Source organism: Monodelphis domestica, chromosome 5 (assembly GCF_027887165.1).
Source record: "Monodelphis domestica isolate mMonDom1 chromosome 5, mMonDom1.pri, whole genome shotgun sequence".
Taxonomy (NCBI): domain Eukaryota; kingdom Metazoa; phylum Chordata; class Mammalia; order Didelphimorphia; family Didelphidae; genus Monodelphis; species Monodelphis domestica.
In genome coordinates this window covers 205,066,268-205,094,257 of record NC_077231.1, presented here as the reverse complement: position 1 = coordinate 205,094,257, position 27,990 = coordinate 205,066,268, and the positions used below count along the sequence as shown (strand labels likewise).

At 41.6% G+C, this 27,990-nt stretch overlaps 1 protein-coding gene and 1 long non-coding RNA gene across 5 annotated transcripts in view; one reads left to right on the top strand and one right to left on the bottom strand.

Moving 5' to 3' along the window:
- PLXNA4 (plexin A4) overlaps positions 1 to 27,990 on the top strand; it is a 690,148-nt gene that overhangs the window by 66,365 nt on the left and 595,793 nt on the right. For all 3 annotated transcript variants that reach the window (XM_056799707.1, XM_056799709.1, XM_056799708.1), the window contains one exon: positions 22,428 to 23,696. In XM_056799707.1, coding sequence (XP_056655685.1) covers positions 22,512 to 23,696 — 1,185 coding nt within the window. In that variant the 5' untranslated portion in view covers positions 22,428 to 22,511. The remainder of the gene's footprint in view (positions 1 to 22,427; positions 23,697 to 27,990) is intronic.
- LOC130454593 (uncharacterized) lies at positions 27 to 27,809 on the bottom strand. Of its 2 annotated transcripts, XR_008912306.1 has the most exons (3): positions 27,515 to 27,809; positions 14,658 to 14,859; positions 27 to 4,178 (listed from the first exon to the last, which is right to left on the bottom strand). It is a non-coding gene; the product is annotated as an uncharacterized LOC130454593 (long non-coding RNA). The 2 variants fall into 2 exon arrangements; XR_008912305.1 differs by lacking the exon at positions 27 to 4,178 and having other exon boundaries at positions 14,585 to 14,859.

The window sequence follows — 27,990 nt, the reverse complement described above, 5'->3', positions numbered from 1 at the left end:
TTCTCTCCCTCTCCCTTTCCCTCTCCCTCTTCCTCTCCCTCTCCCTCTCCCTCTCTCTTTTCCTCTCCCTCTCTCTCTCCCTCTCCCTCCCTCTCTCCCACCCACTTCTCTTTCTCTCCCTCCCTCCTTCCTTCTCTACGATGTTGCTTCTTTGAGAGTCTTTCCCTAACTAGTCTCATCTACTTCCATGGCTTCAATTATCACCTCTGTGTAGATGAGTTCCAAATCTATAGCTGCAGTGCCGGTGTGACATTTGACATGAACTCAACATTGTCCCAAATTGAACTCATCATTTCCTTTGACAATCTTGTCCTCTCTCTGCTGATGGAGCCATCATCCTCCCAGTCACCCAGGCTCAAAACCTTGACTTCATCTTGGACTCCTGCCTCCCTCACCACCCTGACATCCAATCAAATGCCAAGACCTGTCGATTTTGCCTCCAAGATATCTCGCTTCAATGCCCTCATTTCCACCTCTGCTGCCACCACTCTGGTTTAGGCCTTCATTATCTCACACCTAAAATTATTCTAACAGCCTTTCAACTAATCTCCCTGACTCTAGACTCTTTATGTTTTATTAAATCCTTCATAACATTTCCAAAGCCATCTTCCTAATTTGCAGGCTTGATAGCTTTACATTTTTGCTTAAAAAAAAAAGAAAAGAAACCCCACACATCAGCTATTTCCCCCCTTAGATCTCTACTTTTAGAAGTTATCCTAAATATAAAAGGAAACTTTCCAAAGAGGCTGACTGTCTGAATGAAGTCATGGGATGATAAAGTCAGTAACACTATGCCACAAGCCCAGCACCTGCTAAGGAATTGTTGGGTCAAGCCAAAGCTTCAAATTTTAAAAATACTTCAAGGGATCATAAATGTGGAGACTCCACCTTATCTCCACCCCCCTTACCTTTTCATCCTGGGTCATTCTTGTCCCTGAGGCCACAAGAAAAGGTGGCTCAAACCCCATAAAATATTTTAAGATAAAAAGCTATCCTATATTGATGAGAACTTCAGCCCAGGAAGGAGAGGCAGGGAGAGAAGGAGAACCCTAGGAGAAACTCTTAGGCCTGATATTTGTGGGTAAGGAAGGATTCCTTTTGCTGGTTCAATCATACCTGATGATTACATTTCAGCTCAGAAACCAACCAGAGGAAAGGCATTTACTCCCCTGGTTACTTTGGGTGACCCATTTCTTCTCTTCAACAAGTGCCCCATTCTGTGGTTCTTAATAGCATTGTGTTTATAGCAGCTTTTCTTCTAAGAAAGGTCAGGTTCAGGCAAGTTTTCCTTCTCTCTGGAGTGCCTTCCCCTTAGTACCCCCCCACCCAGCTTGCTGTGCCTTGGTACTCTTTCCCTACTGTCCCATATTGAGTAATAATTTCATTCAGCACGCAGTACAGTACCTGGTACAAAGTAGCGTATAAATGTTTGTTGATTCGTTGAGGTTTGCAAAGACCTTTATGTACATCATCTCATTTGAACCTTACAACAATCCCAAAGTAAATTATCTCCATTTTTACAATTGGAAAAACTAAGGCTCAGAGAGGTTAAAGTCTAGGAATACTTATTTAGCGCCTATGTTTATTAAGCTACTAAAGTCACATTTCTATGAAAAATCAATCAATTCGGGGCAGCTAGGTGGCTCAGTGGATAGAGAGCCAGGCCTAGAGATAGGAGGTTCTGAGTTCTAATGTGACCTCAGACACTTCCTAGCAGTGTGATCCTGGGCAAGTCACATAACCCCCATTTTCTAGTCCTCAATACTCTTCTGCCTTGGAATAAATACACAGTATTGAGTCTACGACAGAAAGTGAGGGCTTAAAAAATCAATCACTGAATGTTAATTAAGCACATACTATATGCCAAGATTGTGGTTAGCCCTACAGATACAAAAGAGGCAAAAAAACCAGTCCTTGCCCTCAAGGAATTTATAATCAAAGGGGAGAGACAGACAGATGGACAGACAGAGAAGAGAGAGAGGGAGGGAGAAAAAGGAGACAGGGACAGAGAGGAGAGAGAGACAAAGAGACAGAGAGAGAGACAGATAGAAAGACAGAGACACAGACACAGAGAGAGCAACAGAGAGAAAGGAGGCAGAGTGAGCGAGTGAGTATGGGACTTGTCCAAGAGTACACAGTGAGTTATTTGAAATATAGGATTTGAACCTCTACTTTTTTCTCTACTATGTGCAAAGGAGATTATTTCTGTTGCCTCATCTGTCTGCCTCAGAAAGGAAACCAAAATAAATCATTGCAGGACAATTCTCCTATTCTCCTTCCAGGAAAGCAGCCCAAACTGTGTGAGATAAAGACCTTCTTGGTTGGCAGTTTTCCTGAGACCCAAAAGTCCACATTTACCCTGTAAGTGGGAAGGAAATGGGGGCTAAATTGTCAGGAAGAAGAGTGGTCTGGGTTGGGGACAAATACTGGAGCTCTGGAGGTGGGGACAAAAGGAGGATCAAAGGGATGAAAGGGTCATCAGGATGGGAACAGAGAGCCCTGGAGAATTCTGGGGCTGGATGGATATATTTGTGTGCTCCTGAAAAGAAGTTGAGTCCACTGAGCTAGACCTCCCCAAGGTAGGAAGAGCCAAGGCAAGGCCTTAGCCAGAGAACAGAAAGAAGACAGGAGCCCAGCAGCATCAAATGAGAAGAAAGTGGTGTTGGCTGAAAGCTAGGGTTCTTTCTTGAAGCAAACCCCTGAGAATGCTGATTGAGAGGGGGACCTTTGGCTGGGAATTCATGGTCTTCTGAGTGTTCAAGCTGGAAGGCCCTTTGAGGTTTCCTACTTTAAACTTAGGCATTCAGAGACAGGGTAATGGTGGTGGGGGAACTGGCCCCTACAATGATTCAAAGGATCCCTTTGAGCAATGTAACTGTAGGGTGGTAGCCTGACTACTAGAATAGTCTGCATTCTGAGGGCTTGGTTCCCAATCCTAGCTCTTCTAGGATAACTCTGGGGCAAGTCATTGAGATACTGATTCTGAAATCAGCACACCTGGGTTCAAATCCTGTCTTTGCTGCTTTCTGCATGTGTCAAGTCCAGCCTCAGATACTTACTAGCTATGTGACCCTGGGCAAGTCACTTAATCCTGTTTACTTCAATTTCCTCACCTGTAAAATGAGCTAGAGAAGGAAGTGGCCAACCACTCCAAAATGTTTGCCAAGAAAACTCCAAATAGGGTCACAAAGAGTTGGATGGGACTGAAATGGCTGAATAATAAGTGACCATATTCCTTGCCTAGAATTCCCTCTTCTTTACCTTCCTTGGTTTCCTTCAAGACTCAGTTCAAGGACCATTTTCTTTCAACTGCAGTTCTTTCCTGTTTTCCCTAGAGGTCCCTGGCTTCCCCTCCAAGAGTCTATTTTATCTATTTTGATTGTTTCCTACATATGAAGTGTCCCAAATATCCTAGTGCGATTTTCTGAGGTAGCTTTCCTTAGGATGTTCTGAACCCCATATACACGAACAAGTTGTCTCTCTTATGAGAATCTGCGTTCCTGGAGGGTGCGCTCAGTTTTGCTTGTCTCTCTGTGCTTCCTGGCACACTACAAGCATTAATGATCCCTAGCTAAGCCACCTTCCTAAGCTGTGAGCCACTCTACTTCCCTACTAAGTCATAGCCAGGTTGTGGAAGTCTTCCGGGTTAGAAGCCGGAGTCCCTCATGCTGTCGTTCATTTGAAATGTTAGACACGGAGGGAAGAGGAAAAGGAGAGGTGGAAAGACTTGCCCAGTGCCACACAGACACAGAGCTGTCTCAGATTTTCTGGCCTCAGTGGATGGCTTCTGTTTCCTGCCACCTACAATTATTTGTGAATGCTTTTCTGGTTGGGGTAAGCGCGGCAATATGTCAAGGTCAGCAGCCTGGGTGAGGACAAACACGACTGACCTAATCAACCACAAATACAGGAGGGAGTCTAGGCCAGTGGTCTGTGGCCTTATTGATTTTCATAGGCCAATCATTTTTGCCTCATTGATTCCCCATGCCACTGATGGCTTCTGCTCCTCCTGGTCTTTGGAGATGGCTTCATTTTGTTTGAATTCTTTTCCCCCTTCTTCTGATAGATACTTTGCATCATGAGGGAGCTCACCAAGATTGCCAGCACTTGCGTTCCTTCAAATATTTGTACAGCCTCCTCTCTCCATCTGCTTCACTTCTGAAACTCTCTTTCTTCATCTGTAACATGGGGATAATAATAATAGTGTTCAAACTCTCCGTTTCATTGGGCCGTTATTGGGATTAGCTGAGATTGTAGATGAGAAAATGCCTTGGAAGTCTATGCAACATTAAACATAATGATAGGATCCAGAAACTAGCTCAGCCCCCTCATTTTACCCATGGGGAGGCTGGAGCCTAGAGATGGAATAATTTGTCAAAGGTCACTCCAGTAGACAGTTGCAGAAGCAGGGTGTGAATTGAGGTTCTTGACTGTATGGGTAACGTTATTTCCCCTTATTTCCCATGGCACACTTCTAGATACCAAGGGCACTCATTCTTCCCTATGATCCCTTTATGCACTGTCAGTCTCCAGTAAAACAACTGTGGTTCATCTTCCCAAGGTTTAATATTCTTTTTTTCCTCTTAAAACTCTTTCCCTTCCCTCTTAGAATTAATAATGTGCACTGGTTCCAAGGCAGAAGAGCGGTAAGGGCTAGGCAAAGCTGGTGAAGTGACTTGCCCAGGGTCATATAGCTAGGAAGTGTCTGAGTCCAGATTTGAACCCAGGACCTTCAGGCCTGGCTCTCCATCCACTTAACCACCCAGCTGCTCCCAAGGGTTAATATTCTTCAGATGTTTGGAGACTGCTTTTCTTCTCCTTCTCCCCCAACTCCTTGAACTGTTCTCCTGGCATGATTTCGAGTGGCCCCATCATCCTAGTTGTCTCCCCTTGGACACCATCCAGCTTGTCAATGTCCCTTCTAAAATGTGGCACCCAGAACAGCATGTTTCTTAAGCATATACAATTTTCTTCTCAATGAAACAGATGTTACTTAATAATTCTCCTCCCCTGGGGCATACATTTTAAACTCCCAGGCCCTCAAGCAAAGAATTATAAAGAGAATCTTTCTGCAAACTGCCCCTAGGCTCCAGTCATTCACCACAGGAGGTATCACCCTTTCTAGAATCTCCAAGCACCCAGGGGGATTATTTTCTTCCTTCCTTGCTTATTTGTCCCACTCCCTGTTTCATATTCCACCTGCATGCTGCTACCACTCAAAATAAAGAACTTCCTAATGAGAAGATTTCTGGACCCAGGAATATTGTGGAGGGATCCCTGCTCTGATGGGATTGGGTTAGCTGGCCCTTAAGACCTCTTCCAACTCTCAAATTCTCCTGTTCCCTGCCTCCTAGTGTTTAGCACCCTGGGCACATAGTAGGCACTTAATAAATGTTTATTCATTGATTGATTAAAATGCCAAGTTCTACACCAGGGGTTCTTAATCTTAGTTGTGTCATGGATTCTTTGACTGTCTAGTGAAATTAAGCTCTTATACAAAATAATGTTTTTAAATGAACAAACCTGGATACATAAATTACAGAGGAAATTAATTATATTGAAATATAGTTTTCAAAATATTTTTTTTTTAAATTACAGTTCATGAACCCTGAATTAAGAACCTCTGTTTTATATGAAACTTTTCTTGGATCCATAACTTCTTCAACATCTCACTCACCCATTACCCTGTATTTAACTTCTTATATTTATTTTGTGTTTATTCTTTCTATATTTATATATATGGTTCATATTATCTCAACCAATAGAATGGAAACTCTTTGTGAGAAGCAATTGTTTCTCTTTTTAATAACTATTTTTGGTATCCAGCAATGTCTGGCACATAGTAGGCAGTTAATAAATGTTTATTGATTGATTCACTTGGAATCTATGTAGCCATCTAAAGCAGTGGTGTCAAACTGAAACAAAGAAAAGATCCCTATCTGGCTGCCTATTGACTTAGAAAACCACAAATTAACATTATCTATGTTGTATTGTATTTTTATCTTATTAAAATTTTCCCTATTACATTTTAATCTGGTTCCCTCAGCATTCAGAGTTTGAAGCCTAGGGTCCACACTTTTAATACTTTTGATCTAAGATATCTTATTCATTCAATAAATATATATTAAGCTCCTACTAAGTTCCAGACACTGCTAAGTGCTGGGGGATACAAAGACAACCAAAAATAGCTCCTGCCCTCCAAAAGCTTGTTCTTTGCCTAGAAAACCTGAAATGGGGTCAAAGAGAGTTAGTCACAACTGAACAACAACAACGTGGTAAGAGCATATAGAATGTGAAGGGGAATATAGTACAATACTTGAGAAGGGTTGACTTTTGCAACATTGCAAAGGGCTTTAAATGCCAAACTAAGGAGTTTGTAGTTCATCTTCACTGAAGGATCTTTAGCAGCTGAGTGATGTAGTCAGTCTTATGCTTGAAGAGTATTAATTCAGCAGCTGGTATGGAGTCAGGGTCATTAATTTCTGGTCAGCCTGATATAAAATTTGACTCATGAGCTCTCCTCAGAGAGTGGATAGAGCATTAAACTTGGAGGCAGGAGCCTTGGAGGAGAATCCTGCCTCAGATATTGACTAGCTGTGTAACTATGGACAAATGGAATAATCTCTTTGAGCATCAAGGCTTTCATTGAAAAAATGACACTAGGGCAGTTTCTTCATGGAAACTTACTTATTCTGCAATGGACTGGGCATCAAGAGATGCTGCTCTGTCTCCTATTATTTCTGAGCTCTTGGGCAAATCACAGCTCTTCCTAGAGCTTCACTTTCCTCGTGTGTAAACTTGGGGAGGTAATATCTCCCTTGTCTACATCACACAGTACTTTGGGAGGACAGACAAGATTGATAGGATTTCACCTTGAAAGTTACAGATGCTGCTGGCCCAATGTACCATGATGCTCCTACTAACTAGGATGACCACCACCAATTCTGCTGCTCATCTCCTCTGAGTCAGGCTTTCCATGCTTTTCACATGGTGATAATTAGCCTGATTAGTTTAGCAGATGGACCAAAGTGCTGATGAGAGGACTTCCTTCTCCTCTCAAATAACAAACCTCTATTTTCAGGGGCCTTTGGGATGCAATACTCTTATTGTACAGTACAGCAAAATAAAGACAATGGTGTTGACCTTGGAGTTAAGGCATGCCTACTTATGAATCTTAGCTCTGATCCTAGACACTGTGACCATAACAAATGACTTAATCCCCCTGAGTCTCAGTTTTATCATCTGTAAAATGGGATTATGACTCAGATAATCTCCCTTGCAGGAGTGTTACAAGGAAAATACTTAATCCCAAAGTATCATAGGGGTGTGGGGAATTATTGCTATACTCTCCCACCTATTCATCTCACTGGTATGCTATAGGAATGAATCCATGATCTGGAGTAAGTCGGGACAGAGAACAATGTTTGATACTTTGGGTGAGTACTTTTTTTTTTTTAAACCCTTACCTTCCATCTTGGAGTCAATTCTGTGTATTGGCTCCAAGGCAGAAGAGTGGTAAGGGCTAGGCAATGGGGGTCAAGTGACTTGCCCAGGGTCACACAGCTGGGAAGTATCTGAGGTTAGATTTGAACCTAGGACCTCCCATCTCTAGGCCTAGCTCTCAACACACTGAGCTACCCAGCTGCCCCCATTTGGGTGAGTACTTTATCAAACCTGATGAACTAGGCTTCATGCAGCACCTGGCTAAATAGAAAGAGAAACTTGGATCTGGGACTCTGGAGACCAGCTCCTTTTTTACTATAATTTTAGTGTTTTAGTCTCTTGGCTGGTTTGTGAAAGGGGAAGTATTCATTCATGTCTCCTTGATTTTTAAGAATGTTGTGAAGATAAAGTTAATGTGAGGAACACTTGGGATGGGGAGAAATAAATTGGATACACTCAAATTTGACGTTAGACTATACCATTTACCTTAGCCTCTCAAAGTGTGTGTCCTTGAGACAATCAAAAGAGAGAAAAGAGAGGGGGGAAGCTGGGTGACTCAGTGGAGAGAGAGAGCAAAGCCTAGAGATAGGAGGTCCTGGGTTCAAATTTGGCTTCAGATACTTCCTAGCTGTGTGACCTGGGGCAAGTTACTTAACCCCCATTGACCAACCCTTACTGCTCTTCTGCCTTGGAACCAATGCATGGCATTGATTTGAAGACAGAAGGCAAGGTTTTAAAAAGAGAGAAATGAGAGAATGGATTTATTTGGCTTTGACTTTTCTCTATTCCTGGAAGTATAGCCCAAAGTGAATCCTTTGCATGTGGCAGTAGGAGGAGAGAAATCAGAATTATGCGCTTTATGGAGGATGACTTGTTACCTTTTAAAGAGCTAACCTCTGATTTAATGGATCTTAAATGAAGGAGCTCCTTCTACCTTTGCAAATAGGCACTTAGACTTCATTTTATCTTGAAGTGTTATTTGGGGAACTGAAAAATTAAATGATTTGCCCAGGGTCACACAACTAGTATCTATCAGAGACAGGACTTGAATTCAGATCATCTTAACTCTGAGAAAAATCTTCTGCCTCTCCACACTGCCTCTCATTGGTACTTAATCACTTTTTAATTTCACAAACAATGAAGTACTTTGTTTTATAGCTAATATTTCATCAGTGTAGAGAAATCTTTGTGTAGAAATGGTGACTTCCCCCTCCCTCGGTGTTGGTAATTGATTCATAACTTAAAGACTTTGAGAGTTGTCCGAGTGGCTAAAAACTTGCCCAGTTTGACATTGCTAATATGAATCAGTGGCAGGATTTAAACCCAGATCTTCTTGATTCTAAGACCAATCCTCCTTGCACCAAGCCTGGCTGTGCAGGCTGTCATTTAATAACAGTTTTTTTGTTTCTGTTTTAAAATCCATTGGAGAGAGGAATTCTCTCTAAGGACCACAGAGATGTCAGCTCCTTCTTTCTTTGACTTTCTTCCTCGGAGCCTTTCAGGAAGGAGTGCCTGCCTGTCTGCCTGCCTGTCTGTCATGAAACTTTATACAGCTTACATTTTTTTTAAATTAAGGGGAGAATATAGCTGGGTTCTGCTTCCGGCTGGAGCAGAGGCTCCTGCCAAGATTGGAGGCATGCAGCTGAAATATGTTTTGTATCTTATGAGCCTTGGCTCATCTTGGAATTAAATAGCACTAATTACATGAATATAGACCAGTGAGGGAGACAACTGTTCACTTCCTGATTTTCCCTAGAATTAAAAAGGGAGGGGGGTGTGGAGAAAAGTAGTGGGGGTTGGTGTGAGAGCTTACCCACTAGACATTAGATGGCAACAGAAACCCTGTCATTTGGCCTGAACAAACACCAAAATAGCCTGCTCCCTCACAGTGCTTCTGTTTGGTGGAATGATAGGTTTTAAATCCCCCCCTGGGACTGGAGGACTGGAAGCTTGAGGATGATCCCCGGGGTGCAGGCCCCAAGTGGCAAAAGCTGGGGCGGCTTTATAACTTGGGAGGGGGTCCAGAGCCCAGGAAGCTGGGGTTAGCTCTCAGAATGAGCTCCCAGCTTGCTCCAACCCAAACATTCTTCATTTAGCTTTATGTCCAAACCTACTGATTTTCTTTTCTTTTCTTTCCTTTCCTTTTCTTTCGTTTCCCCTTTTTTGTTGTTAGTAAGGGAAATGTAGTTAGAACTTCACACCAGCCTGAGGGGTAGGTTCCATTGCCAGAAAGCAAAATGGGCCAGGTCCTGCTGGGGTAGAGAATCCCTCTTGGGTTTAAATTAGGCCCTTGGTGGTGGGCGGTAGAAGACAGAGTCCTTTTTGAGGGAGGCCTCTTGCTGATCACTTAGTAAGCTGAAGCTCCAGTATGCTCAGGGGAGCCCTAGAGATCTGGAAGAGAGAGGTAGTACACAAAAATGCCCAGAATTAATAGTTAGGAAACTCAGCCTGGCTACTGGTCTTTTCTGCTGTTAACCAACTGTGTGACTGTGGAGAAATCCCTTCACCTCTCTTGGCGTCCCTTTTCTGGTACATGAGAGGGAATTGGGTGAGGGGCTATGTAAGAGCGCTTTGGCTGCTGGAAATTGATTTGTTATTTTTGAAACCCCACTTCAGACCCTCACATAGTCAAGTCATCGAAGGTTTGAAAGTTTTAATACATGCTGGGCCCTGGAAAAACAAAGAAAGATAAAACATAGTTCTTGTCCATAAGGGCTCATGCTATAATGAGGGAGATGGGGCAACAACTGTGTACAAGACATGGTACAGGCGGTGCATCGAAAGTAATCTCATTGGCAAGGCACCAGTGCCTGGGGGACTAGGGAAAGATTTCTCCTGAAGTTTGGGACTAACTGAGCCAGAGAAGATACAAAGTAGAAGTGAAGAAGATGATTTCAAGCCTGGCAGATAACCAGTGCAAGGCGATAAAATTGGACGATTGAATGTCAGTCAAATCAAGGGAGCATTAAAAAATTCAGGACTTCTATGCTGTGAACTTTGAGGACATGGAGGGGAGGAAAGTGGAAGATGCCTGCAAGTGTGAAGGGCTTTAAAAGCCAAACCAAGGGTTTTGTATTTGATTCTGGGAGTAATAGGGAGCCACTGGAGTTTAGTGAGTAGGGGTTGGGTGACACAGTCAGATCTTTGGCTTGGGAAGATCACATCCAAGGCTGGAAGGGGAATGGACTGTAGAGGGGAGACACTTAAGTCAGGAAGATCAATCAGGAGAGTATTGTAATATCCACCTCTCTGCCTTTTTTTAAATTAGAGCTTGCACCACAATGGCTGCTGTGCCAGAGAAGAAATGGGAACTTAAACAAGAGTCTGATGTTGCAAGTGTAGAAAGATAGAACTTGACAACAGATAGAATATGTGGGGTTAAGGAGGCTGATGACACTTAGGATAGGAGCCTGAGTCACTGGAAGATACTTTGCTTGCGTCTGTTTGTTTTATATCATAATTATTTGTGTATTTCCGTGTCCCCCTGCTAGATTGGAGGGACCTAAAATTTTTGTGCTTTTTCCCAGTGCCTCCACACAGTAGGCACCTAATGAATGCTGAGTAGAATTGAATTTGAAATGGCTCAGGACTCGATTTTAAAGTTCTTCCTCTACCCTCATCCCATTTATAAGTAGAGAACCTGGAGCCCAGGAAGAATGTCCCAAGGCTACTTTGTAGGTGACTATGCTGAAGAACCAGAGATGGGCATTTTGGAATCCATGCATGGCAGTCTCTTGCCAGATTGCCAACAGTTTAGGCTTAAAAGCCAATTAAGTAGAGAAAGAAAAAGTCACAGGAGATAAGTCTCTCTCTGGGGTTTTTGCTTTTTGTTTTCAAGGGATTATCACCCCCGGGTATTGTAATCATCACAATTATGAGTATCAGCCTAGAACCTTTTGTAAACTTCACTCTGTAATCTGCAACCTTGTTATTCCTCAGGCTTCCTTGAAGGCCAAGTACATGTCTGTTGTCCTCCAACCATCCTGGGAAGGAGGATGATAATCTCTCACATCTCATTTCAGCTTTTCTCATTTTACCAATGGGGAAACAAAGATAACACAAAAAAGAACAAGCCATCTGCTAGTTTGTAGCCAGATAAGGGTAGTGGATAGATCAGGTCTCAGTCAGTAAGACCTGGGTTCAAATCCCAATCCTGACATAAGCTGTCTGCCTAATACTTGGCAAGTTACTAATTGCTCAGTTTTCTCATTTATAAAATGATGTTGCTTGTATCCCATGGTCTCGAAGATTCTTTCATCTCTATATCTGTGATCCTTTAACCCACTGAGGACACAGAGACATTATCAATGCCCCCCTCTCTCGTCCTATTTTCCCTCACCATAAAGTACTGCCTCCCAGGCTTGAGACATACCTGTTGTTGCTCATTTCCTTCCTTGCTCTGAATATGAATTTAGAAAATAGGTCCCATTCTTAGTCTAATTGAATGTGTGATTCTGAATCCCCAGCAGGACTGTTTCTTTAAAAGAGAAGCTAGGAAGGAGTCTCTGATTTTGCACTCTGACCCCAGGCCTCCATTGAGAGAGTTCTGCTTTAAAACCTTCACAGCCAGTCCTGGAGTAAATAAAGCCATTGCTTAGCGACTCCACTACCCAGAGACACAAAGTCCCTGGAATATAAAGGGCTGTATCGATGCAATAATAAGTTTCATCCTTGGCTCCCAGGGATAGGGCTGTAGTTTCTACTTTGCTCTGTTGGGGACTGAGGGTTTGGCTAGGGGAAGGTAGCCTGGCTCCATAGGGGAGCTTCCTTAAGGCCAAAAAAAGAGAAGCAGAAGAAGGATGGAGGGGAGGGGGTGGAGAGTGGGCAGGGAAAGGAGAGGAAACTGTGGGTTTAGAGCATAGAGACTCCTTCCTTTAGCACAGCCAAAAAACCCTGTCCATGGTAATCACGATTTATTAAAAGGAGCCAGGACTAACAGAGTAGGGAGATTAAGTAGCTGAGCTTGGTGCTGAATTTCTCTAAGAGATAGTTGGTTGCTGGGGGGTGGTGGGACTCAGGATCCATGCCTGGCTCTAGCTTTCCTCATTTTACTTCAGCCTCCCCTCTGGCCCAATCGCTTTCCCTCCTCCTCTCCCCTCTCCTGGTTTCTTATTGTGAAACAATGAACAGTGAGAAAAAGTGAATGGAGGAGTGGAGTAGAATTGCCGCATGTGTTGATTAGCTCTTCAGCTTTGACTGGTGGCATTCCAGATTTGACTTGTGTTATTCCAGATTTGATTTGGGTTCTGACTCTGACCTGACTCCAAAGTGATTTTGAGCAAGTTATACTTAACTTCTTGGGCCCTCAGTGTCTTTATCTTTAAAATGGTAAGGGGAGGGGCTGGAGGGTTTCCCTAAATGATCTCTAATTTCTCTTCCAACTCGAAATTGCATGATGCTTTGAATAACAGTCATGAAGCTTCCACCTCTTCATGAGACTGTTGAGAAGTGCTCATTTCAAAAGTTCCACTCTTTGGTTACAAGGGTAATGAATGTCACCACCCTCAGAAAGACTTATGTCTTGATTTTTCTGGAGGGAATGTGTAAAGAATAACAAGGCTAGCCGGAAGTTCCTACTCAGAGATCTCCAGTATGGATGGGTTCTAGTGATACATCCACACCCCCCTGAGATAGTTCCCATCGTGATGAGCACACTTCACCAAATCTCAGAGTTGTTAGAGTTTCAGCCAAACCCTTACTCGATTTAAAAAAAAAAGTTATTTAAACATTTTTTCCATGGTTACATAACTCATGTTTTCTCCCTCCTCTCTTCCCTTCCCCATCCCATAGCTGATAAACAATTCCACTGGGTTATACATGTATTATCCCTCAAAACTTCTTTCCATTTATTCATTTTTGCAATATGATAATCTTTTAAAACCAAAACCCCAAATCATATACCCATATAAACAAGTGATAAATCATATCAGTCCCTTGAATGGGAATGGTCTCTATAACACCTCCATCAAATCATTATCCATCTTTTTAAACAGCTAGCTGAGATTATCTGCATGTTTACAAGGCAGTCTATTGGTATAGAGCAAGCTGAAACTAATTGAGCAGTCTCTGGGAATGAACTTGGCCCATTAGCAGTGTGCTACGTATGACTAGTTATGCTTTTGGACCACAGATATTGGGAAGATAAGCATTTGGATAAAAATTGAAACTAAAACAAAGCACAGACCCAAGCTATTAGAAACTCAAACTCTAAAGCAGCAGGTACAAATAGAAAGGAGACCTCTGTGTGCTGGGGCTATCATTCCAAATGTTTGGGATCCACCATGGGATGACACTTTGAGTCTTTTATGGCATTACCGAAAGCCTCCTAAGTGAGAGAGTGATGGAAGGTGCTTGGAAGTTCCTATTCAGAGAGGTACCAGAAACAAAAATTGGTCCTTTTGATCCAGACTCCATTGCCAAGGGCACAGGGTACTATACCAAAGGACCATGGACCTGAATGATATAGAGACTAGAAGTAGGGTATTGATACCAAGATTAGAGTTTGAGGAGCAAGCATGTTTGGGATGAAGCTAAAAAGAACATACGCATTCTGCACAAAATTCACATAATTTGTAGCATTCAAGTCTTCTGAGGGCCCATCTATTGTTTTGATGGATATATCCTTCTACCTCCTCCTACTTTATTTATCTTAGGCTTAGACTTAGAAGGGACTTCATGAACCAAGTGCAACTTTCTCATTTTACAGATAATGAGACAGAAGAGTAGAGAGGTTGTGACTTGTTCAAGGTAGCACATTTAGTAGGTGGCAGAGATAATAGAGCCAGATAGGCCCCTGCTGTAGAATAGCTCTCTAAGGGAAAGGATGTCATTAAGCAGAAGTGAATTAAGGCTATGGATTGTAGTGGGCAGCTACAAAAAGTTCCTTCCCATTTTGTTCTCTGGGGGCCAGTTTAAATTTTGTTTCTTAGAAGAAATAGAAAAAGGACCAGTGTGCATTGAGTGGTAATGGGGACATTTTTAGAGATTTTTGTTTCCTACACCTGCCTCCCTGAGACCCCAGGGACAGCTACTGAAGGAGTTACTTTTTTGCTCAAGAGCAAGGAATGGACTAATTGACTTCTAGAGATTCCTTGATAGTTCCCACAGTCTAAACACAGAAGAGCTTGCCACTGATTCTGAATGTCTTTAGAAGGGAGACTGGATTTTTAATGTGCTTTGTGTTTTGGATGGATTCAATCTTCATTTCTGCCTACCTTTTATGTCTTTCTTTTCTTGAAAGTTGTTTCTCTCTGTCTCCTTTTTGGTTCTTTCACTCTTATATTCATTTTGTGATGCTATTTTAATATTGGTTGGAGGGGATTCTCATCCTGACCTCAAGCTTCTCTGCTTTACTCTTTCATCTTGGTTCCCCTCAATCTTCATTTCTGAATAAGCTTTTATACACCTCATTGGACCCTGACAAGGACAAAGGATAAAGATGTTGCTGAATTAGAGACCCCAGATGGTGACTGATTTGGGAGGATAGAAATACTGACCCAGACCATGTGTAGAACCAACTTGTGTCTCCATATTACTTGGGGGGTTATAATTATTTAGTGAAGAAGACATTTGTCCAGTAGTGAGGTAGCATAGCTTCATGATACAATACAATATACAATATAATCTTCTAGCTTCCTTCCCTCCTGGGGTTCCATTGCCCTAGAAAAATGTGTTTTTAAATTTTTCTCTTCTAGCTGGTTCATATCTTCACAGTGGGTCAACAATATCATCTTTGTATATAAAAGCTGAGACTTTTTAAAAAGTCTATGTCTTTTAATGTCTTTCCCCCCTTTAATGTCTTTAAAAACTGTAAAGCCGCAAATATTTAAGGGCTACAGTATCCTCACTGGATTAATAAAGAGACCTTTGACTTCTTCATACCTGAGACATTTTTTTTTCTAGAAAAGAAAATACTAGACCAGTGAATGTAACAAACTTAACCTAACCTTGGAGCTGAGATAGAGAGTGAGTGAGTGAGTGAGTGTGTGTGTGTGTACATGTGTACGTATGTCAGAGTTCCTACTATCCTTTAGCAAGGGGGCATGGAATCAGAGAGCTATCCTTCAGGTCAGGAAATGCCAAGTCTGCAGCTGTTAGGGGGATTATTCATGAGGGCTAACCCTCATTATGTATACATTTAGCCATGTATGAACTAAATATGTCTATGTTGCATGCTGCTTAGGAAGCATAGCAGCAGCGACCCATGATCTTTCTAGCTATAACATCCACAGACACTGCTCTGTATTTGCCGGAACAATCACTGTTGCGGCAGCAAAGCAAAGTTAGTCAATCAGGGGTCCTAATTTTTGGTTCTGAAAATATAGTTGTTATAGTGATGGGCCTCCTGGCTCTACCCACGCTTTTAATTCATTCAGTATTTATTGTGTAATCACTATGTGCAAGACATATAGAGGCAACATGAGTTGATGGTTAGGGTGTAGTCAGAAGACCTGGGTGGAAATTTTGTCTTTGTCCTTAAGGGTGACTCTAGCAAGTTAGTTAACCTCTTTGTATCTTAGGCAACTTCTTAGGAATTATTTATTAAATCAGATAGCCTGTTATTTTTTGTTAGTAGAAGGAGTTATTAGACTGAACAAAATCAGAGATTCTTCAGGTATTCACATGTTTAAGGCATCATGCTGAGATGCAAAGGAGAAAAATGATACAGTTCCTGTCCCCAAGGAGCTTATACTTAGATCTGCCCTCTTGGACTCAGCAGAACTTGGATAGGGTTTCTCAAAAATCTGATTATGGTTTTAAGCTTCAATAGCTTACCAAAGCTTTTAAGTGTTAATAGCCTCAAATGGCCCTATAAGATTCTGAGGACACTCCTACCTTACTAGCTTGCTAAAGCTCTTACACCTTGCATAATCTCTCTCCCACATGCTAGTCCTTCAGATATGTGAAGACAACTATCATGTTCCTTGTCTTCTCCATAGTAACCATTCCTAGGTCTTATTTGGCATTAGAACTGTGGTGGGGGGCTTTGTATCCCTTGGTGCTCTGCCAGCTTCCAAGCTAAACAAACACACTGAATTTTCTCCAGATGATTGAATTTCTTATTAGGAGTCTATGGCCTAATTTTAAGTTTGCTCACTATCTATCTAGTTTGACCTCCTCTGTACATTCCATCCTATCAGATTCATTCCAAAAACATGGCATCCATACCTGAATATGACATTCCAAATGTGTCCTCTCTTGGCAGAGGGCAATAACTTTCTCACATCCATGTTTGGCTACTCTACTTCTATGAGGGGAGGGAGGGTAATGGGATAGACTCCTATTATAAAGTAGTTTTAGGGGCAGCTCTGAGGCACAGTGGATAGTGTTCTGGGCCTGGAGTCAGGAAGACTCATCTTCCTCTAGCCTCAGATACTAGTTGTGTGATCCTAGGCAAGTTACTTAACTCTGTTGACCTCAGTTTCCTCATCTGATAGATGAACTAGAGAAGGAAATGGCAAACAACTCTAGTATCTTTATCAAGAAAACCCCAAATGGGGTCACAAAGAGTTGGATAGAGTTGAAAGGACTGAACAGCATATGTAGTAATGATACTATGTGCCAAGTACTATCCTAAATGCTTTACTTGTTATCTCATTTGTCCCCACAACAACTCTGGAAGGTACTATTTTTATTCTCATTTTACAAATGAGAAAATTGAAGAAAGCAGAGGCTAAGTGCCTTGCCATACAGCTAGTAAATATTTGAGGCCATGTTTGAATGACTTCAGGTCTAGTTCTCTATCCATTGCACCACCTGGCTACCTCTGTTAATGGTGCCTGATGCTGAACTAGCTCTTAGGATACCTTTTAGCAGCTACTGGGGACAGTTGGACCATAAGGCATAACCATACCCAGACTTCAGGGAATGGTACCCACTCTTAGTATGAGGGGGCTCCACCTGTTAGTCTCTTTAATGAGGAGAGCTATTATCCATGACCTTGTTGTTGTTGAGTTTTGTTTTTCCCTGTCCTCTGCTTATCTTTGGTTTCCCCCATTATTTGTTTTTTAATCAGTCTCTTTCATGTTGTGAGAAATGAGAAACTGGATATTCCTATCACACATTATTGTTTCTGTGGATTTTTTCTTCCCCTCCAGTCTCTGTAATTTCCCCATCCCCAGATGAGGGTGATAAGTGTTTGAGATGCATAACTGTGTCTCGTTTCAGTGCCTAATAGAAGATGGAGAATGAGCCGAGGCACCTTTCTGCTCAGTAAATTCGTAATTACAGGCTTTCTCCTCTCGCCTCTTCCGCAACTAGAGAAATGTAGATTGGTTTGTTGAGGTTTTGTGTATTTGCAATGAGAGTGGGGAAAAGTGGGGAAAGCATATTTCCAGAAGAACTACAACAGATTATGTTATGACTTATAGAATTTTCACTTTTAGAAAGATGAATGACCCAAGTCTTGATTCCATAGAGATCAATACTGAGTTTTGATTTCAGAGTCCAGCTGTAATCTTCCTTGATGATGAAGATGTTCTGATTGCCCATTTCATTTGAATACAAAAGGATGCCCCAAGGAATATACTTTTCTTTACATAGTATGGCATTTTAGGCAGGAATGGATTGATAAATAACTATGTTCAAATCTTACCAAAGACATTGTGTGACCCTGGGCAAACCACTGAATATCTCTGGACTTTTATTTTCTTTTTTATAGAATGAAGGGGTTGGGGTTGGATTTGATGTCCTCAAAGGTCCCTTCCAGCCCTACATCTATGATCCTATAAGTCACTTAACCCCTTGCCTTCAGTTCTCTCATCTGTAAAAATGAGGAGTTTAAAGTAACTGATCTCTATGATATCTTTCAGCTCTCTAACTTCCTACAATATTCAGAGGATGGAAGTTGGGCTGGGATCAAGTTAAATGGGAAACAATGAAGGAGTGGCCCAGATGCTCAATTGTTAGGTAAATTGGATCTTAGTCCTCTTTCTGCCATTACTTAAGTGACAATGGAAAAATCAAGTTATATTTCAAGGCCTCAGTTTTCTGTTCTATATAATGAGAAAGAAATTGGGTTCAAAGATTCCTAGGGTCTCTTTCAGCTCTAAAAATTCAACTTTTTAGAAGTAGACTAAAAACCTTTATACTTGAATTGGGTGAATGTGAATAGACTATCTTAAGTCTGTATTTCTTTTAGTGACCAGATCTGCTGGGTTTCCCAATTCTTTTTCTTCCTCTCACTTCAGTCATGTCTATGAGAGGAAGGGAGACATGGTGGTTAGAGTATTGGACTTAGAGCTAGGAAGACCTGGGTTTAATTCCCTTCTTGGTCACTATATGACCTGGGCAAGAATCTTAATTTCTTTGATTGTCAGTTTCCTCAACTGTGAAACAAGGGAATTAGGCACGATGGCATCCAAAGTCCAGTGATAAATCTATTACTCTTTGTTATCTAGTTGAGATTTGGAGTGGGAGGAAGGTTGGAATATTATATTCATGGTTATAACCCTTGAATCCTATGCTTTGAGGAATCCTTTGAATGAAAAATAATTTATTAATTGCTGGACTGTGTTGGAAACCCAAATACAAATAGAAAAGAGAGTCAATCTCTTCTTCCAAAAAGTTACCATTCTAATTGGAGGAGACAACCCATAGAAGAAGGTTCCACTACTGGATTGCTGGCAACCTTCTCTACAACAACCAAGGAATTAGTATTTGCCCCATCTCCTTCTCCTTTTACAGCAACCATAACCAGTGCCATTTGTGTGAACAGAAGAACACAGATTTGGGGAATTTAGGTACTGACGAGAAACACTATTGGTTTGTAAATATTCACAGAGGATTCTCCCTTTGGATTTGTGTGTGTATTTAGTTGGGATATTGTTTCAAGAAGTAAATCTTAGCTCCCTTACTATTTGATTCGAGTAAGAGAGGATTGAGGTGATAGAATTTCAGGACTGATCATTCCTTCCCTTCTTCTTTCTCCATTAAGATCCTATGGGAGAGGGCAACGAGATGGCTCAGTGGACTGAGAGCCAACCCTTGAGATGGGAGGGTCATGGGTTCACGTATGGCTTCAGACACTTCCTAATTGTGTAATCCTGGGCAAATTACTCAATCCCAAATGCCTAGCCTTTACTGCTTTTCTGCTTTTGTACTAATACACAGTATTGATTCTAAGATGGAAGTAAGACTAAAAAAAATCAATCCTGTGGGGAAACTTAGGTTTTGTTGTCTTATTGTTTTTTCCCCTTCAACTTGGATAATATCCTCATAGTGGGACAGCAACATCAAACTTTTATGTGAAGACCAGAGAATCCATTAATAAAGCCTTGACTATTTGCAAGACTACAGAATCCTTGGGAGTAGTAGTAGAAGTCTCTTTACTTTATCAGAAGCTGTCTTGCCTCCCATGAAATGTCCTTATGATAATATTGCTGGGCATTGAGGGTGAAGCTCAAGAGCCATTATAGTTCCCTCACCAGGTGACCTTTCCTAGAGTCCTTCTAGGTACCAGCAGGGTTGAGGAGTTTGTGTTTCTGGCCCTTTGTCTTTTGTTTTTTCCCTCAATCAGAAGAGAGCTTCTCACACTCTCTGTAACCCAGGAATTAAGTTCTAAATCCAGACTCCAAGACAGTAGCAACACCTCCCTCACATCCTGGGGAAGAATATTTTTTTAGGATCATAGATTTAGAACAGGGAAGACCACCAGTAGCCATCTAGTTTAACCCCTTCATTTGATAAACGAGGAAAGTAAGGCCCAGGTGGGTAGAGTAATATGCCCAAATTATACCAGTAGTATCATTATTGGGCCTTTAATTCAGCTCTGCTCACTCTACAGCTAGTATCTTTTCCACTTTATGATGAATGTCAAGAAAAAAAGGTAGTGAGAATATCAATAAAAAGTGAGATGATCTCTTCTCCCACAATAAAAAAGTGAGATGATCTCTTCTCCCACAGAGCTACAATTCTAACTGGGGGAGCTGTTTCCCCAATTCATTTATTCTTTATAATAACTCTGGGAGGCAGGTATTATTATTACCCCCATTTTATAATTGAAGAAACTGAGGCATACAGAGGTTAAGTGACTTGTCCAGGGTCACATAGCTAATAAGTGTCTGAGACTGAATCTGAACACAGGTCTTCTTGACTCTAGGTTCTATTCACTGTGAGCAACCTGGCTGCTTCTAGCTCCCCTTCTAGAAAGGAAGTGACTTTTCCAAGTTCACAAGGGTATTAAGTGGTAGAGCCAACATTTGAACTCGGGTCCCGTGATTTCAAATCTAGTATTATTCCCACTATGTTGAACCGTCTTTACTCAGGACTATAAATTTATATTTATTGGTTGAATCAGAGGAGGAAGGGAAAGCAGTCATTTGATAAGTCCCAAAGCCCTGTGCATTTGTGTAACAAGATCTGTACTTCTCTCCTTTGACTGGGCTTCCCTCTTCTGGGTTATACTATCTTTTCTTTAAACTCTTTTGACTTCTGTTCATTTGTAATTATAGTAGTCCAGCCTTCTGAACTTCTTATTTTAACATTTCTTCCTGGTGCTGGGGCTCCCCTTCACCCCGACTCAGTTTTTAGGAGAAACTCCAGAGTATTGAGATACTTCCCTGATTCCCCTATCCCTACCCTTAGCAGTTTCTGCTCTGAATTTACATCATTTGGAAGCAGGAGAAACAGGTTCACTTGGAAACTGGCAGAAAACATCTTGAATAGACATGAATTGGGTCATTAGAATTGAAAGTTTTCCTCTGGTGGGAGTTATTTATTTATTTACTTGACTACTTCTTAAGGCATTTCCCTCTTTTTAATGAAAACCTCTGTGAGGAGGCCCTACACTGGGACCCAGCCAAGAACTGCCTTGTTATGATGGCATTAGGGCTCTTAGCTGGGCAGCCTACCCAGAGGACTTTGTTTGCTTGCTTCTACAGTTTAGAGAGTTTGGGGATTTGGATTTCTAATTTGGCTCTCATTGGCTGCTCGGAGGAGGCTGGAGAAGAAGAAAAAGAAGATGCCCGAGTAGAATATATGTGTGTGGGCATGGAGATGCATAAAAAGTCATTCTTGTCACAATTAAATACCTGCTGTCAACCAATCCATAAGCATGAATTATTTGCTGTTTTGCCTAACCAACAAAAAAAGCAAAAATAGTTCTTGCCCTCAAGAAGCATACATTCTGGGGGTGGAGGGGACTTACTACCTAAAGAAGTTAGAGGAAAAAACCTTAGAAGGGATGGCACTAATATTCAGGAGGATTGGGAAGGGCCTTCTGCAAAATCATGAAGGAAGTCATGGATTTTAAGAACGGGGAAGAAGGAGGAGAAAGCATTACCGTTGTGAGGGACACTAAGTCCAAAGTCACTGAAACCTGGTGGTTCATCATGTCTGAGGAACGGAGCACTGTGGTAGGTGCTGGAAGAGACAGGAGGGTAATCAGGACATGCCTGGGTATAGGAGATATCACACTGGGCTTGCAATCAGGCAGTCCTGGATGCAGAGCCCATTTCTGATTCTTCCTGGTTGTAAGAGACTGGGTAAAATAATTTATCTTTTACATGCTCCAACCCCATTTGGAGTTTTCTTGGCAAAGATATCAGGGTGGTAGAGCAGTTAGGTGGCTCAGTGGATTGAGAACAAGGCTCAAAGATGGGAGGTGCTGGGTTCAAATCTGACCTTAGATCCTTCTGCATGTTTCTGTGTGACCCTAGACATATCATTTAACCCCAATTGCCCAGTCCTTATTGCATATCTGCCTTGGAACCAATACATAGTATTTATTCTAAGACAGAAGGTAAGGAAGAATTAAAAAAAGATACTGGAATGACTTGTCATTTCTTTCTTCAGCTCATTTGACAGATGAGGAAACTGAGGCTAACAGGATTAAGTAAATTGCCCAGGGTCAGTACTCTATCCACTGTACCACCTAGCTGCCCCTAAATGCTCTGAGAACCCCAAAGGATAGGCTCATAGATTGAAGATCTCTGGTTGTTTTCCATACTCATTTGTCTCTCTCTCTTTTTTTTTCCTGCTTACAGGGGAAGACCCATCCTGGGTCCTGATCCTTTGAAGTGCCTCTTGGTGTGTGACTATTCCTGTGGCCAAGAGGACCCATTTCTGAGATGAAGGCCATGCCTTGGAACTGGACTTGTCTGCTCTCCCATCTCCTGCTGGTGGGGATGGGTTCTGCAGCCATTCTCTCCCGGCAGTCCCCATCCTCAGCCCAGAAGCGTTCTTTTCTCACATTCACCGCAGAACCCACTGAGGGCTTCAACCACCTTGTGGTGGATGAGAGGACAGGGCATATTTACCTAGGGGCTGTCAACCGTATATATAAGTTGTCCAGTGACTTGAAGGTCCTGGTGACCCATCAGACAGGGCCTGATGAGGATAATCCCAAGTGCTACCCACCTCGAATTGTCCAGACCTGCAATGAACCCCTTACGACAACCAATAATATCAACAAAATGCTCCTGATTGACTACAAGGAGAACCGCCTCATTGCCTGTGGGAGCCTGTACCAGGGCATCTGTAAGCTACTCAGACTGGAGGACCTCTTCAAACTGGGAGAGCCATTTCACAAGAAGGAACATTACCTATCTGGAGTCAATGAAAGTGGCTCTGTCTTTGGCGTGATTGTCTCCTACAACAACCTAGATGACAAGTTATTCATCGCCACGGCAGTGGATGGGAAGCCAGAGTATTTTCCTACTATCTCCAGCCGCAAACTGACCAAGAATTCGGAAGCCGATGGCATGTTCGCTTACGTCTTCCATGATGAGTTTGTGGCGTCTATGATTAAGATCCCTTCCGACACCTTCACCATCATCCCTGACTTTGACATCTATTATGTCTATGGCTTCAGCAGCGGCAACTTTGTTTATTTCCTGACCCTCCAGCCAGAAATGATGTCCCCACCAGGCTCCACCACCAAGGAACAAGTTTATACCTCCAAGCTGGTGAGACTGTGTAAGGAGGACACAGCCTTCAACTCCTATGTCGAGGTGCCCATTGGCTGTGAGCACGATGGGGTAGAGTATCGCCTGCTGCAAGCCGCCTACCTCTCCAAGGCAGGGGCTTTTCTCGCCAGGACCTTGGGCGTTCAATCAGATGATGATATCCTCTTTACGGTGTTCTCCAAGGGCCAGAAGAGGAAAATGAAGTCACTGGATGAATCAGCCCTATGCATTTTTGTCCTGAAGCAGATCAATGATCGCATCAAGGAGAGGCTACAGTCCTGCTACAGGGGGGAGGGCACTCTAGACCTCGCCTGGCTCAAAGTGAAGGATATTCCCTGTAGCAGCGCGGTAAGTCAGGGTTGGCCTTCAGAAAAATCTGACTGGAGACCAGCGGGATATCATAACAATGGGTAGTATTAATGATTTCTCTAGTGGTTTTCAAACTTCTCCCTCCTTCAGAATACTAATTTTTCTTTTCTTGTTCAAATTGACAAATATTTATTGATCATCTCCTCTCTCTATTATTTTCACAAACAATTCTGTGAAGTAGGTAGGGCAGGTAATACTGTTCCTAATTTATACTTGAGGCAACTAAAAGTGAGTCATTGGATTGCTCTAAGCCTCAGTTTCCTGGTTTGTAGAAATGATAATAGGATCCTAAGAGGCTAAGAGAATTAATATTACATCCTTCATCATATTAAAAAAAATTAACACAAAACCCTGCCTTATATCTTAGAATTAATATTGTGTATTGGTTCCAAGCAAGAAGGGCAGTAAGGACTAGGCAATTAGGGGTTAACTGACTTGCCCAGGTTCACACAGCTAGGAAGTGTCTGAGACCACATTTGAACCCAGGACCTCCCATCTCTAGATTTGGCTCTCCAACCACCTAGTTACTCGCCTGCATAACATTTGATGATTCTAAGCTGGGAACTTAAGACATTTCCCCCTTAGTCTCATGTTTTTCTCACTAAATCACACTAACTCATTGGCCATGCTTCCTTCTACTCTTAATAACAACAACAAAAAGATTCTGAATGTATTTCATATTTACTTATCTATGTATAGTAATACTATCTAGTATTTCTATGGTGCTTTAGGATTTACAAAGTGCATGACAAATATAATCTCATTTGATTCCCCACAACAACCCTGAGAAGTACATATTATTATTCCCATTTTACACATGAGGACACTGAGGCAGATAGAAGTTAAATGACTTGTACCAGAGACACACAGCTAGTAAGTATCTGAGGTCACATTTAAACTCAAACCTTCCTTACTGCAGGTCCAATGAACCATCTAGCTGTGTATATATTATCTCCTCTTCTTCTACCAGAATAGAAGCTCCTTGTGAGCAGGGAATATTTCACAGCTTTTCATTGTATCGCCAGCACCTAGTACAGGGGTATGTAGAAGTACTTAATAAAAGATTTTGATTTAAATTGTTGAATATTAGAAATTACTGCTAAAGGGGGAGAATCATATTGGAGAAATATCTGCAAATGATTGGTTTCCTGCCATTTACTAGAAAGAGAGTAGATTATATACTGAGGTCTATTACCTACAATAAAAGAAAGACATAGTGATCCAATTTATAATCTTAAGTAGTAAGGCAGTATGGTGTAGGAGATAGGGCACTGGACTTGGAATCAGGAAGACTTAGGTTCAAATATTGCCTCAGATACTTGCTAATTGCCTGATCCCAGGCAAATTCTTTAATCTCTCTTGTCCTCAATATCTTAATATGTAAAATGAAAGGATTGGATTCCATGTTACCTGAATTTTTTTCTAGATCTGAATCTAGGAGCTTATGATAAGAGCACATTTCTAGAAGCTTAGAATGAAGCAATAAATGGATAAATGAGCACATTAGATTTGAGAACTGGAATATTAGGACACTTGTCTTTTCTGCTCTTCTGCTCTACTGATTGAATTCCAGCTATCCTCAATCTGTAAGAAGTCAGTCTGTGAAATAGTTTCTCAGATTTGAGGAGACTGTGGCTTGAGTAGTAACTAAATATTTTTGTGCCTGGAGAAAACAGAAAAAAATATGACCTAAAATCAGCCAGGTCCTTTGTGATGTTTAAAAATATATGGGAAAAATTGAGACAAATTCAGCTGAGTGTTAGGTAGTCAGTATCTCAGGACATGCATCCCTTTTGGGTGAGATTTTAAGCATCGTCCCATGATATAGAAACCAATGGACACCTCGAGGCTGCTACTAGGAGCTACCTTTCTGGGAAGGAGCTACACGCTATTCTAGGATGTGATCATAGGGTGGAAGAAGCTGAATCTGATAACTCTAATTTAACTAATTCTTCATAACTAGATTCTATGCTCAATTGTTTCTATGTCACCAAAGAAGTGAAATGGTTATCAAAATGTAACTATGCTAGAATGTAAAATTGTATGACATTTAAAAAAATCATTTGTTGTTTTTGATCTCCTCTAAATGTTGAGGCTTTGGAGAAAAGTGCCAGGGACTTTGCCCTAGTAATGACTCTGCAAGGTTTGTTCCCAGGTGAATGCAGTAAACTCTGGATGCTCAGCATAGTATTAACAATGTAATAAATATATTTAATACTTAAAGGATCTGTGATTTCATAGGTGTGAATGCTCACTTGATTGATAAAGATCGTAAACCCCTCCGCATCTTTAATCAATGGTTTCATGAGTTGCTGGGGCTGAAATAACTCATCATGGGATATGGTGATAAGCCTCTCACATCATTAGAGTAGGTGGCTGCCCAAGGGCCCCCTCCCCTCACATACACACATGCAACTTCCAACTTGGTAGAAGCTATCAGAGCATGCTCTTTATGGTCTTACTCTCTTACTGTCTAGATTTCAGGAACCCAACATCACTTATCCATCATGATAAGCCATTAGAGTGGGGCTCTAGCAGTGTGTGTGTGTGTGTGTGTGTGTGTTATGTATATTTATACATATGTGTGTATATATTCCTAGATACTGATAAATCCTTTCTCTTCTCCACCCCCAGCTCCACTCTTTTTTCTGCCATTTTTATTAAGATATTGAGAGAAATCGACGAAGGCTAGAAAAGTCTGGGAGAGGGATGAGTTAGAGAAGAAAGAGAGTAGTATTTGGATGGTGATGATGATTTGTTCAGACTGTAGTCATTCAACAAGCATTTATTAAATTCCTATTGTAGGCTCTACTCAAACACTTCGCTTCTTCAATAGAACTTTTTTTATTCCCTACCCAGCCACTTGAATCTTCCTTCTATGAGGTTACTTTCTGTCTTGTATATGGCAGGTAGGTGTCCAAGTGGATAGAACATTCAGTTTCTAGTCAGGAAGACTCATCTTCTTGAGTTCAAATTCAGCCTGAAACTTGCTAGCTATATGACCCTGGGCAAATCACTTAATCCTGTTGGCCTCAGTTTTTTAATCTGTAAAGTGATCTGAAGAAGGAAATGGCAAACCATTGCAGTATCTTTGCCAAGAAAATCTCAAATGGGATCACAAAAATTCAGACATGACAGCTTTTTTTGTATGTAGGTTGTATATACCTATTTGTTCATTGGCTATCTTCTATCATTAGAAAGTACACTCCTTGAAGGCAGAGATCTTTTTTTCTGTGTGTGTTTTTGCTTTCCTTTGTGTTTTGGTATTTAGTATGGTGCCTTGTATATTATAGGCACTTAACAAATGCTTGTTGATCGATTCATTAAGCATTAGACAACAGAATAGTTACCCAAGGAGAGTAAGTTCCATAAAGAAAAGAACACATCTGTGTAAAAGTACACACAAAATTAATACATAATTTTTTGGAAAAAAATAATAGCTGGGAGGATTAGAAAATCCTTCTTGAGAAAGGTGGTATTTGAACTGAACTTTGAAGGAATTTTGGAAGTTTAAGAGATAGAAGTGAAGAGGGATGGCATTCCAGGCACCCCATATCTGCAAAGGCATGGAAGCAGGAGATGTACTATGTGTGAGGAACATCAAGCCCAGTTTAGCTGGACTAAAGAGTACATGAAAAGGATAATGACAGGTTGGAACTAGACTGACCCAGAGATTCTCTCAGATGACCAACTGGCCAAGGTCCAGGATTGAGAGTTTAGACTCTTGGTTTGTATTCCCAGTTCATTGCTGATCATTTATCCATGAACAAATAGATTTATAGAATGTGTGTACATACCTTCTAGTGCTCTCTCATTGTCTTTCTGTGTAGCTATCTAGGAATTGACACATTTGTGTTCGGTAACACCAGACTCTTGTGAGATCTTCAGGGAATAGAAGTGTCAAAGGACTTTTGGAGACTGCTTTCCATCAGAAACTTGCCAAGAGAGACTATTTTAAGTAATGAGTCTAGGAATAAGAACAGCCGCCTGGGTCACACAGGTGAACCCTTGATGTGCTCAGGGGAGAGGAGAAGGGGTTGTCTTTTCTGTCTTTTCTACCATACATATAGTAAGCTTGGTTTCATTGGGGATGTCTTTGTGACACAGTGGATAGAATGCTGGGCCTGGAGTCAGGAAGCCCTGAGTTCTTATCTGACCTCAGATACTTACTAGAACTCTGGGTTCAAGTCATTTAACCCCCTCTGTCTCAGATTCCTCAACTTGAAAAGACTTGAAAATGGAGCTAATATTAACACCTATTTCATTCATATAT